Source organism: Barbus barbus (assembly GCF_936440315.1).
Source record: "Barbus barbus genome assembly, chromosome: 38".
NCBI lineage: Eukaryota > Metazoa > Chordata > Actinopteri > Cypriniformes > Cyprinidae > Barbus > Barbus barbus.
The window spans coordinates 6,120,114-6,133,241 of NC_136716.1; the positions used below are offsets into that span (position 1 = coordinate 6,120,114).

General features: G+C 34.9%; 1 protein-coding gene across 1 annotated transcript; it reads right to left on the reverse strand.

Annotated features, from left to right (window-relative positions):
- Positions 1 to 5,612: 5,612 nt before the first annotated feature.
- LOC306858108 (galanin receptor 2a) lies at positions 5,613 to 6,887 on the reverse strand (the record flags this gene model as incomplete). The annotated part of the gene is made up of 1 exon (XM_079398504.1): positions 5,613 to 6,887. One exon carries the CDS (start codon positions 6,885 to 6,887, stop codon positions 5,613 to 5,615), a length of 1,275 nt encoding a protein of 424 aa, XP_079254630.1.
- Positions 6,888 to 13,128: the final 6,241 nt, after the last annotated feature.

The window sequence follows — 13,128 nt, forward strand, 5'->3', positions numbered from 1 at the left end:
TATCTGTAAGCCATAATCATCAAAATTTCAAGAAATAAAGGCTTGAAATATTTTACTCTGTGTAATGAATCTATATAATATATGGGTTTCACTTTCTGAAATGAGTGACAAAAAATATTGACCTTTTTCACGATATTCAATTTTTTTTTTTAGATGTACCTGTATTGTTGCACTGTAAGAATAGTGGTTTAAACAACGGAAGTTTGTACAGTGCATTGTGTTGCACACTTCTTGCACACAGCAGGCTTTCAAGAAAAAAGTGATAGAAAAAGTAATGGGGGCCTGTGCCCCAGTAGAGCGTTAGGTCTAGCAACGCCCCTGGTATTCAGCATTTTGAAATGTAGCGTTTGTATTTATTGAAAATGAACTATTTGGCTAATTGTGTGATGTAGGTGTGTTGCTGTGTTAAGAGTTTAGAAAAAGTGCTTTAAGTATTTTTAAACGCTTGTTAGCGATGGAAAAAACTGTAAACATTACGTGTACATGTTTCACAATTTTGAATCTTCCTTGCCTTCACTGGCTCATTTTAAATCGTCCTGCTGTTTCTCTCAGAATTAGGTCTAATGTCCGATTTTGTCTGAATTTATCTCCGATGTTTTTAGTCGCAAATAAGTTACCAAACAGGTTTCCCCTCAGCATTTACTCGTTTCACATGCTTTAGCTAGACTATCCTGAAATAAAGTTGTTGTTTTTTATTGCTGATTTGAAATTTGTTGAAATGTGAGCAAACATTTAGGGCAATACCATCACCTACTGGACTTCTTCAATATATATATATTTTTTCTAAATAATTTTTATTAATTATTTTTGCACCTGCATTGCTTCTAAAATTTTTTGGACAGGGCATCTAAAATGATGATAGGAAACTATGGGTAGTTTGTACTCCTGCAGAATAATGTCTCCAGGTAGGCTACGCTACCAGTAACAGAACTTTAAATTAAATAATTTTATCAATATTGTTTACCTTCCTCAGATAGTGGTCATTTCTGGCTTGCCTTGTGCATCCAAAAAACTGTCCAGTGAGATGATATATTTGAGAATACTTCCTTATTTGCTTGTCATGTGGTGTGTTATGGAGACTAGCGTTTTGGGAGTCTTTTCCCAGCTTGGCCTAGGCCCCGTGTGCCTGACAGCGGGATTAAAATGACATCACATTCTTCACAGATGGGTAAAGTCTTCCAAAGCTGCAGCCTTGAGGATTTAGGCTACAAACCAGAGAAGATATACTTCTGTTGCCTCTCCTGAAAACATATATTGAATCTCACACATACATGGGCACACAAAGCACTGTAATGTAAAATATAATTTGCTGGGATCATATTACATTTTCTTTTCACAGCATATGAGAATAAAAACAATTTTCCTTCTCTTGTTAGTATTTTTGCTAAAAGCTTACACGGGGCAGTTTTATGGTATAGGTCATATAAGCAGATATGGTATACATCCAACATATGGACTTTGAATCAATATAAAATGTAAAGGTTGCATTTCTATGAAGTGTATGTTGTAGCCATCAAACATTACTTTTTTTAATTCCTTTTGACTTTACTACTACTTCCAATCATTCTTGATAAAATGTAGTTGCAGGTATCATAATATTAATGAAAAAGGCCACTTAAATGTACTTAAAGGGATAGTTCACCCAAAAAATAAAATTCTGTCATCATTTACCCACCCTCAAGTTGTTTCAGACCAGTGACTTTTTTTCTTCTGTTGAACACAAAAGAAGATATTTTGAAAGATGTTGGTATACCAAACAGTATTTTTTTTACTGTGTACATCGATGTATGGGTCAAAAAAGCACTCTAAAGTTCTCATTTCTAAAGCTAATTACACTTAATATAAATTTAAATGCAAAGTACATGTACATTTAGTCAAATGTGTGAAAACTTTACATTTAATTCATACTTAGAGTATATTATTTCCATAATAAGAATTATTTTTCAAAGTATGGTACAGTGTATATCTTTTTCACAAGGGTATATAGTAAGACTGACAGCTGAAATTGCTTCTGTGTCTTAAAATGACTCAAGAGCACGAGTTCAAAACAAGAGTTTTGCCCTCTATTTCAAAAAATCCCCATCATTTCATTTACCAAGCCAACAAAATGAAATGTGCCCCCATTAATGACCCACTCATCTTTACCCTTCTATTGCACTGACAGTGAATCAAGGATGCCAAACATATTGCATGCTACAGAAAAGCCACATTACACATTCAAATGTCTCTGACACTGGACCAGGACTGCAGCGTTTGCATTCATCTGTTTCTGCTTCATTGATGAGTAAATTCATGAGTCTGAGTCATTCCATTTCAGATTTGAAATATATACAGTTTCATATCGGCTTCTCACTATTGAGAGGAGGCAATGGATGTCTTATTGTGCTGGTTCCTTAGATGACCTGACACATAGCCAACCCTATTTGTTCTAAAATTAGAGCACGGAAGAAATTATTGCACTGATGAAAGAATCATTCATTTGTATTTAAAAGCATTTCAGTGGGTATACAGCTCAGTATATTTCTGGGAATTTATTTCTTGGCAAAATAAACTTTGTGAACGTTTAAAGTATAAAAAGAAGTGAAGTATTCAGGTCAAAAATAAAGCTAACTTGTAAAATATTCAGCAGGCAAAGGCATAATAACATAATCACTGTAAAATTGAATAAACATTGCACAAAATAATCATGTGCAGTTATGTTAATGTGTCTGACTTTTACTATTAAATTCACATTTATATGCAAATCTACTCCTTTGTGTCATAAACCACATTCTACTGCTTCTGTGCAGCTCTTTGCAAATGATTCCAGCTCTGTTATGGTTGATTATAACTCTCAGGTTAAATTATCATAAACTATGCACCTCTTCTTTGACTTAATTACTCTAAAGTCCCATGTTTAGACACCGTTTCCAATTATCATTGTGGTAATAATGCTGTGCAATTATCCTGGATAGATCCAGAAAAGTGAAACGAAAATAAATGAAAGAGGAAACACACTGTGACTTTCAAAATGGGGAAAGGTTTGTGTGTGGACAGAGAGATCAAAATGCAGTCTTTGGTATTGAAACAGACGAGCACTGACAACAAATGACAGCAAAAAAAAAAAAAACACAGGCTGAAGTCCTGATTGTTTTCACTTCACAAGATATTACTTGATGGACTGGGGTCATGTGGAGCAACAGATGTAGTACTAATATTTCCAAATCTGTTCTGAGGGTGGCCTGAGGGTAAATACATTTCCAGCAAATGTTCATTTTTGTGGGAACTATTCCTTTAGTGTTGTTCCTTAAATTGCCATTTAGCTGGTCAGTTGGTACTATTCATTAACGACAGAAGAAATAAAGAGGGTTGAATAGCCTTTCATGTTGTTTCTGAAGACCTTCATACAGAATCTTTCCTACAAACCGCTTCACTCCATTTTAGGTGGACAATTAAACTGATCAAATATAAAAAAGGACCTTTGAAAAGAACCCACTGGGTGAACTGACACTTTCAATTAGACTCAGCAGCTGGACTGAAGAGATACGAGGTGAGAAGCCCATTTCTTGTTTAACAGATGGATAGCTTTAGATGTCCAGATGAGAGAGAAAGAGTAACTGCAGCCAAAGTCTGGTGAAAAAGCAAACTAATTTATTGAGTATGCTCACAGGTTTCTCCTCCATCCTTAAAATACAAAGCAGAATGTGGCAACAATGAACACCCACACTGAATAACAATGACTGCGATTATTGCAGGAAATTTCGGATCATTCATAGACTGCCTGTATGAACATGAACAGCCTAAAATATTAAATATTGCCGCGTTTATTCGCTGCATCAGGTGTGAATTATTAAGTTGCAATAATTGTTGTATTACGCTTTTAAAGCCACACCAAATGACATGCTTTGTCACCGACTTTCCTTTTGTGTTGAAACAAGATTGAATTGTTGACGGGGCACAAGCTCTCTGAAGTTATTAACGGAGGCACTTCATCCATTATGGCACTCATTTGTTTCCATTGACTGACAGGAGCCCATTTGTGCTAGACATTCAGTTTAAATAAATGTAATCAAAGGACACTCTTGAGATCTTTTAGAGCAAAATAGAGACCTTAGTCACTCTATTTCCCCTGCTATAAACAGTAAAAAATGTAAATTATGATAATGCATTAGGGCTATTCAGTACGCTTGTGAGAGAAAAAAGCTGTAATATATTTGCAAAAATAGAGCTAGCTTTGCTGTGCTTCTGTTTTATCTAAAATGAGACAACACATTATTCATATGCAATGTTAAACATTTAAACACAGAATATTAAGAGATATTAAGAGAGACTATTATATGTATCATGTTATCGATGTGGGCACCTTTTAAGCTTAAGTGGTGGCAACACTACTGATTGAAAATTAAATACTATGTTTATCTCAATAAAATTAGTCAAATGCAGAGCATTACACAGCTTATGTGGGTATTTATAATAGTATCTGCATCTGAAGTGATGCAAATTTACAATAATCAGCACTTATTTGCAATGTATCTCTATGCTGATGTATTTTGCCTGCATTCATTTCTAAACAAATTATGCATGGTCAATTTTCAGTTAATGAAGTGAAGCTGGCATAATTATAGTTTCTGAAATATAGCCAGCATGCTTGCACAGATTACAGAAAATCTTTTGCACTTGAGGATAATCTTAGAATGCCATTTGTCCGGATTAATGTGAAATTAATTTAATTGCACAGAAAATTGTGGAGATGTGTTTGTCAAAATCACAGGGTTACTATTCACTTAGAGAGCGTACATCTGTGCTCAATCTTATAGTGACAACACATTATCATCTGTATTAGTCACGCAAGCAGAATAAGGAATTACCTACAATAAATATATCAATCTCCAACCGAGTAATTTTCTTGAGTGACAGCAAACACTGGAACAAAAGCCTTTTTTTTTATATAACTCTAATTTGTCATTAAATTTGTAATTTTCTTTTAACTTCTGGTGTGGTGATACAGTCATGATGTATAGCAGTAGGAATATTTATTATTTAGAGCTCTTCGGATTTCTGTCAGGGAGGAGTTGGTAGAAATAACAGACAACCACACATCAGGGCTAAAGCCTCTCAGCGGTACCATTAATCGTGACTTGAGCCACACGCTCTGGGTTTGTCCCCTGTAAATCCCACCACAATTTTCCACTCATATGGACTGATTTCAGAACAAGTCTGGTATTCATTTATTTAACTGAAAATAATAACAAAAGAAGACAACAAAATATATAATTTACATTAATACTTATAATAATAACTTTGATTGATAACTTTTTAAAACTTCTTTAATTTATTAGCAATATTACATTATGCATTATAAGTCTAAGCCAACACTGGGAAAAAGAGACATGCCAAAAACTCTCCAAATTCAAATTATGCTGGAAATAAAAAATGTATTTAATTATATTTTAAAAAAGCAAATAATAAATAGAAGCAAAATAGAAGCATGTTATTTTGTTGCAAAGAAACTTTAAAAAAATATATTTAGACTGAAATGTACATGAACTACTACTCTATTAAGCAGCATATACTGTTTGATAATGACCTATTAATATTTCCATCTCTGTCTGTACATTCCCATGCTCCCCAAGTCAAATACTCTCACACACGGTGGTCGAAGACACGCTTTTACTTCTGGTCAGCTTGAAAACAGTGTAGCTCCTTGTTTCCGAAGCAAATCTCCTGGATGAGCCAGAGTTGCGCTGCTGGAGTTTAGACGCGGAATTTCTAATTGAAGATTTATTGGTCAGACTCAGGACCGAAGACATCTTCTCTCTGTAGCTTTCTCTGAACCTTTTGGCCGATCTGTACAAGTTTCCAACAAAGCAGTAGCAGAGGGGATTGAGGGACGAGTTGGTGAGACCCAGCCATTGCGCAAAGGGTCTGCTCTGGAGAATCCAATGATGCTCAACGTTGTTCAGCTCGTCGTTTCGATCAGAAGAGCTGGGGATGTTGGAATCGATCCAGATGTCCAGGGCGTAGAGTGGCAGCCAGGAGAAAGTGAAGAGCAGCACGAGCGCGAAGACCATTTTGGCGATCCTTTTGCGCGTTTTTAGGCGCGATGTCGAAGAGGTCAGAGCGAGCTGGTTGGGATCTGATATTGATGCTGTGCCTCCTCTACTCAGTTTCCAACCGGTCAGGAAGCAAATGATTAGGTTAAAGACCACCGGGAATCCATACAACGCGCAGAAGAGTAAAAAGTTGTAACCCTGGCGCAGTTTGACTTTAGACCAGCTTTCCACGCACACGGTCACGGTGTGCAGCCCGTCCAGAAGAGAAAGCGTCTTAGTTGTGTTCATGAAAAATAACGGCAAACATAACGCGGAAGACACGATCCACACCACAGCTATCATGCATATCATTCTGCTGGCCGTGAAGAAAGACCTGGCGTGCAGTGGACTGTGGACGCTGTAGTATCTGTTCAGACTGATCACGGCCAGACTCAGAACGCTTGCAGAGACTGACACCGCTTGAACGAACGGCACAGCTCGACACAGAAAGTCTCCAAACACCCAGGCGTTATACACCTGATGTCCTAAATTAACCGGCATGCAGACACACACCACCATCATGTCGCACACCGCCAGGTTGACCAGGAGTCTCCTGGTGGCTGAAGCTCCAGACAAGCGATTCCTCCGGCGCGTCAGGGCCCACAGAGCCATGATATTCCCCACCAGTCCTGTCACGAAAGATATCACATACATTACAATTAAAACTATAGTGTCCGGTTCATGACCCGCAAACAGAAAGTCGATGGAGAAAGGCGTCAAATCACGCGTAGTCCAGTTCTTCTGGATATGCTCCCAAAGAGAAAAGTTGTTTGGGAAGAAGCGTCCGAATGTGCTGTAAATGCTCGAGGTGTTCATGTTTCCTCTGTGTGCCATTTCATCTGACCATCCGCTTCTTGAGGATCTCCATAACGCCCCCACCCTCAGGAATATAATAAAAGAGCAATGATTCACTGAAGAAAAAAAAGACTCAAATATTCCATAACTTGTTAAATCTCATAATGATGCGTGTAATTAAAATATTCAGTACAGTGCAGCTTCAGTGTACTTCAGCTTCTATCTATCTATCTATCTATCTATCTATCTATCTATCTATCTATCTATCTATCTATCTATCTATCTATCTATCTATCTATCTGTCTATCTGTCTGTCTGTCTGTCTGTCTGTCTGTCTGTCTGTCTGTCTGTCTGTTTATCTGTCTAACTATCATCAATAGACATACTTGGATATACCTTATGCATACTTTACCTCACACAACCCACATGGAAAGAACCTATATGAGGATATATGCGCATATATGAAACCTATATGCAGTATATATGCACATATATGATAACATATATGATGCATATATGCGTATATATGCCACATATAGGCAAAATTGAGGTGCATATATGTGCATATAAAGGCCATATAGGTCTCCTGTATTGCTTCTTTATATCCACATATAAGCCCTATATGTACATGTAAATGTAAATTTCGACATTTTGGGCTTTTATTTATGTTGTCTAGCAGCTATGGATTTTAATAATTGTATTAATATATAGGTAAACATATAGGTGCATATATGCACACATATATATACATGCATATATGTACCTATATAGGCACATGTATGCACGTATATGTGTACATATATGTATGCATATATGTGCATATATGTACATATATGTACATATATTATAGGAAAACGGCCAATTTTATATATGTCACATATATTAAAAACATATATCAAAACCTATATTAAAACATTTATATAGGTTATTTCCGTGTGGGAATTCACACACACATACACACACACACACACATATATATATATATATATATATATATATAGAGAGAGAGTGCCCTCCAACCTTGATGGCAGAAACATTGTGACAGCTGTAAAGAAAAACCCTAAAACAACTGTTAGTGACATCAGCAACAACCTCCAGAGGGTAGGAGTGAAGGTATCACAATCTACTGTTCGCAGAAGACTTCATGAACAAAAGTACAGAGGCTACACCAGAAGATGCAAACCACTCATTAGCAAGAAGAATAGGAGACGAGCCTCAAAAATTCTGGGACAAGGTTTTATGGACTGATTTTATGGACCAAAGTGATGGAAAGGCTAAAGTTTGGAGAAAGAAAGGATCTGCTCATGATCCCAAACATACAAGCTCATCTGAAACACAGTGTACACAGGTGTACATTATAGTACACATTACACAAGTAATGTAATGGCTTGGGCTTTCATCGCTTCTTCTGGGACAGGCTCAAGGAATTGGCCTTACTGTTCCAATACTTTTGGAGGGCACTCTATATATATATATATATATATATATATAGATTCATAAAATATTTATTTATGGCAATAATTTGTTGATTAATCAAATACATTTTTTAATAAATTTTAAAATAATTTATTTAAAAATATATCATTTTTAAATATATACACAAAATATTTTAGGAAAGATAATTCTGTATATTTACAGTTGTTTACAATCATTTTTCCACTAATACATTTGTTTACAATCATTTTTGCACTAATAACAGAAGCTTCATGTCATTTTTCAAAACTCAAAACAATCATTATTTGTAACACAAGCTGTCCAATGGTCAAAACGTTGCATATTGCGTTCATATCTTTAAAGAAGCCTTTCATTTGCAGAAACATTGGTTCAAAATATTAATTTATTATGAAATATCATAGGAACATTACTTTAGATCACCCACACACAAGATACCCATAGTTTCACTGTGTAGTTTTGTGTAGTAAAAAAGATAAACATAATAAAAAAGATCATGAAAATATATTTTCTGTCATGAGCACATGTAGTCCCCCGGATGTCATCTACCCATCCTCATCGATTCATATATATTTTCAGATGAACAAACTTAAAGCAGCTGTCTTTAAATCAATGCAGCTTAGCAGTTAGTGGTAGCATCTAAATTAACTGGCTTTGTTATTGATTAAATTAACGGTTTCTAGAGCTGAATCGATATTAGTCATCAAATCAGTCCAGTCAGTTGTTTTGCATTTTTATAGTAGTTTTGCAGGTATTATATGTCCAGCACATTTAAAAGAGCTATGAAAACATATATAAAATGAATAGTTTTGTGTATAAAATCTGATTGCATTAGTCATGCTCGAAGCTGTTGCTATAAACAGCCCCAGTTGGAGGCTAATGAGCTATATCTTTTGGCAGAAGAATCGGTCATTATGAATAAATGTAATTATCTATTGAACATTTGTGTCTTTAAGCCACTCGATGCCACGTTAAAGTCATATGTTACATATGAATGAAAAAAAAAATGAATACATTTGCCTTAATTGCCTTTGCAACTGGTAATATTTTTGAACGGGTGAAAAAGAAGAAAAATAATTTCTTCTTCACACACCTCAAAACTCACACATAGTGTTCCAATCCACCAAGCAGCACTGATGAACAGACTTACATAACAGGCCTGCTGTCAAAGTGTTTTAATTCACTCATTCACATCATGCTGACATGTCAGCTCCAACCTACAGCGTGACTAATAAGAAAACTAATAATGATTTGCTCATCATATCAGACACTAGAAGAACATTGCTTGAGTAAGGTCGATAGGAAGGCAAATGATGTGATTTGAACGTCACCGTCTTGCAAGCACATTTATTTGACAATATTCAACACTGATGCAACAAATAGCCCACGTATTTGTTACTTTACCTACATCACAAAGCAATGCCGGATCTAAATGCACTGCAGTTGTGCAGTTTGTCCCCCACTCAATAAGCTCATTGCATTTTAATGGTCACAGAGATGATTTTTCTCAGATGAATTACAGAATTACTGTCTTATTGTGTTCTGCTGATATTAATAATAAAACTGTCATGCTTGACAAATAGTGTTTTAATCACTGGCTAAATGACTTCATTAAACTTGTTTGATGCAATGTCCTACATTTTCCTGTCGATAACATTTATGTTATTAAAAGCAGCATTCACTGCAGCAACGTGAGGGACTAAGGTAAAATCTTATGAAAAGATTTAAATTGGGCACTGTAAGAAAAAAAAACATGGAAAAGGTACTTGTAATTTGCTCCAAAGACATTTTTCCATTTTCAAAACACAGGTGAAACGCCTGTATTAATGCAGTGGTAATTTCTTAGAGTGCAAGAACAGGTCTGTGCTCAAAAATAAAAGTTTTTAAGGTTCAATTTATTAACATTAATTTAATGAATTAGGTACCATAAAAAAAAACAAAGAACAACAATTTAATTTTTTAATGATGAATATTTATAACATAAATATATACAAGTGTTTATTGTTAATTCTGTTATTCATAATAAATTAATTAGTGTTAAAATATACATGATGACATGTTAAAATATGCATAAATTAACATTAACAAAAAAAAATGAATGCTGTAAATATTTATTTTTAGTTCATGATACTTCATGTAAATTTAACCTTATTACTCAAAAAAAGAAAATTACTGTTAAAATGTAAAATGAGTTTAGCAGAAAGATTTTTTTAAATTAAAACACTTGAATTTTATAAATAGAAAAATCTTCGCAAAGCAATATATCTGCACTAGATTTTGAGAAGCTTTATAGGAAACTCTCTATTTGCAGTTTATTGCAAGATATTGACAATTTGATTTTAAATGTTGGTGTCAGAAATGTGATTTCCCTGAACAGCAAATAATTTCACGGGCAAATTGCAAATGACAGGCTGGCATCTTGGCTCATATCAATTTCTGCTGCAGTAATTTTGTGAGGAAAATGACAGTCTAGCCAGTGCTAGAAGACAGTGTTGTAACTTTGGTCATAGTGCAGTGACTGACAAAGTGTTTCTGAAATAACACCTACATCTGCAACATGTCTGTAATATGAATATCGTATTGTTAGTTCTGTACTATGTTGCGTAGACCATATATCTGCATATGAAGTGTTGTTAAAGAATTTTAACAACTAAAGTGCATCTAATGTGAAAAAAATAAAATATTTGGGTGTGTGTGTTTTTTTTTAATCATCATTTCTGAGCACAAAGGAAGACGTTTTGAAGAATGTTACATACTATAAACATACTATATGGAAGTCATTGGCTACAGTCAACTGTTTGGTTTCCAACATTCTTCAAAACATCTGTTTTAATGTGACACAAGTATTCAAACTACACAAGATTTATGACCTCAAACTAACCTTCAAAAGTTTTTTAATTATTTTGATGCAGTTTTCACATCCAAGTGGTACATTTGTAAAACTCTTATTACTCAAATGTTACAACTGATCATCCAAACAAACAGCATGTTTTCAGTTTTGTTAGTATAGGCTACAATACACATCAAAAAGTATCCCTTTCACTACACAAAACAAGTGTTCAGTCTGTATAAACATTTCATTCATAGTAACTGCCTTTCATAATATTATTACTATTCAAACATTTGATTTTATTTCTTTTCTCGTTCATTGTTTAATCCAACTGATTTTATGTTTCTTTATTCGCTTTGGTTATTTTTACATGCAAAGTGTACATTTTCAAAACATTTCGTATAAAATCCAAACTGATCATTTGTTCAAATCAAAACCTGATCTCAGTTGTAAATATTTCCTTTCCATATATACGATATTTAAAAACACAAGATCATTTTAATATGTAATGAGAACATTATAATTCAGTAGAAAATAATGCAAGATGTGTGTTTCAAATCATGTTTGTTTCTAAATTAAAGATGTTACAGCAAACAGTATCTGTCCAGACACTGTCACAGTTGTTTTGTTCTAGAACAGTTTGCTGCCAATGCGATTCCTGTACAACTGTAATGAAAGTATGAAAATGTACATTCTTGTGAAAACAAGACATTTTGAATGGGAGTGAATGATGTATGATGCATTATGAGAATTCATACTTGCCATGACATAAACTGACTATACCGAGGTTGAACATGCACTCAAAACTGTCCCTCAAAAATAAGGCAAATGTGTTATGCATCTTTATGTTTCAGTGTCAAAAACCACAGTGTAGGAGTCTCATTCTGTTTGAACCAGGACTCTAGAGAAGCACAATACTGCGGTCAAGTGAAATGGAATCAGTTGTTTCTGCTGTGACTTCCTGTTGAGTGATCCGGTTTCATCTCTATAGATGCAGGTCTCATTCCCCAGACTAGTGACCTCAAATCATAAACCAACAGCACTGTCCATGCACTGACAGTTTCCAGTTTATTTGTGGCTTGAGTAGCCACCCTCTCTATTTTTCATTCACCACCTGCTTCTTTCACACTTTATTCTTCAAAGGTTCCATTTGAAAGCGCCACAAGATATTTGGATTAGATTGGTGAGATGGCACACGGTAATACCTTCAGTGGTGAGTCATTTATTGTGTTTATCATCCTGGCAAGCTGTGCTGTGCTGAGCTACTGCAAATGCTGGGCGTTAGAGGAGAATCACTGACATGAGTAATCTTCCGGCTTGAAACATCTGCGTTCTCTAGAATAACACCAGAGTGCAAACTGAGAGCTGACTGGGGTTGGTTGGAAGGCCTGGCCAGAGAGACAAATTGTCTGGATCTGTTTTTAATGGGTATGCTTTACATTTTTCATTTACTAGAGACAACAGTGTGACGTCTCCTGATAATCACCACAGGGTTCTATTCACAGCACACTCAAATTATCCAGATGTGCTACCGTCTCCAGAATCAATACAGTGATTGATTGAACTGAGGCTCCGAGGCAATTGAGGTAAAAATTGGAAGTTCAAATTGAACATTAGCAGTGGGATTCCTAAGATGTTGTATTTTGGTTTCTTTCTAAACTATCTTTGAGGCTAAGTTTATCCAACTGGCCCATGGAACTATGTGTTAAATAACTAATTATTTTACATAATAGCCTAATAATCATCATCATTATTTTTATTATTATTTTACTTTTATTACTATTATTAGTAGTAGTAGGAGTAGCCTGGTAGTAGCTAGTATTGCTATTAAACAAATCTAAATCAAAACATTTTTCAAATAATCGTAAATGTTTATACTGATTGTATTTTATATTTGATTTTTAAAATGTAGGCTATAAATCTTTATTTCTATATATTTGTAACAAAAAAAAAACAGATCGTCTTTTATATTTGACGGGT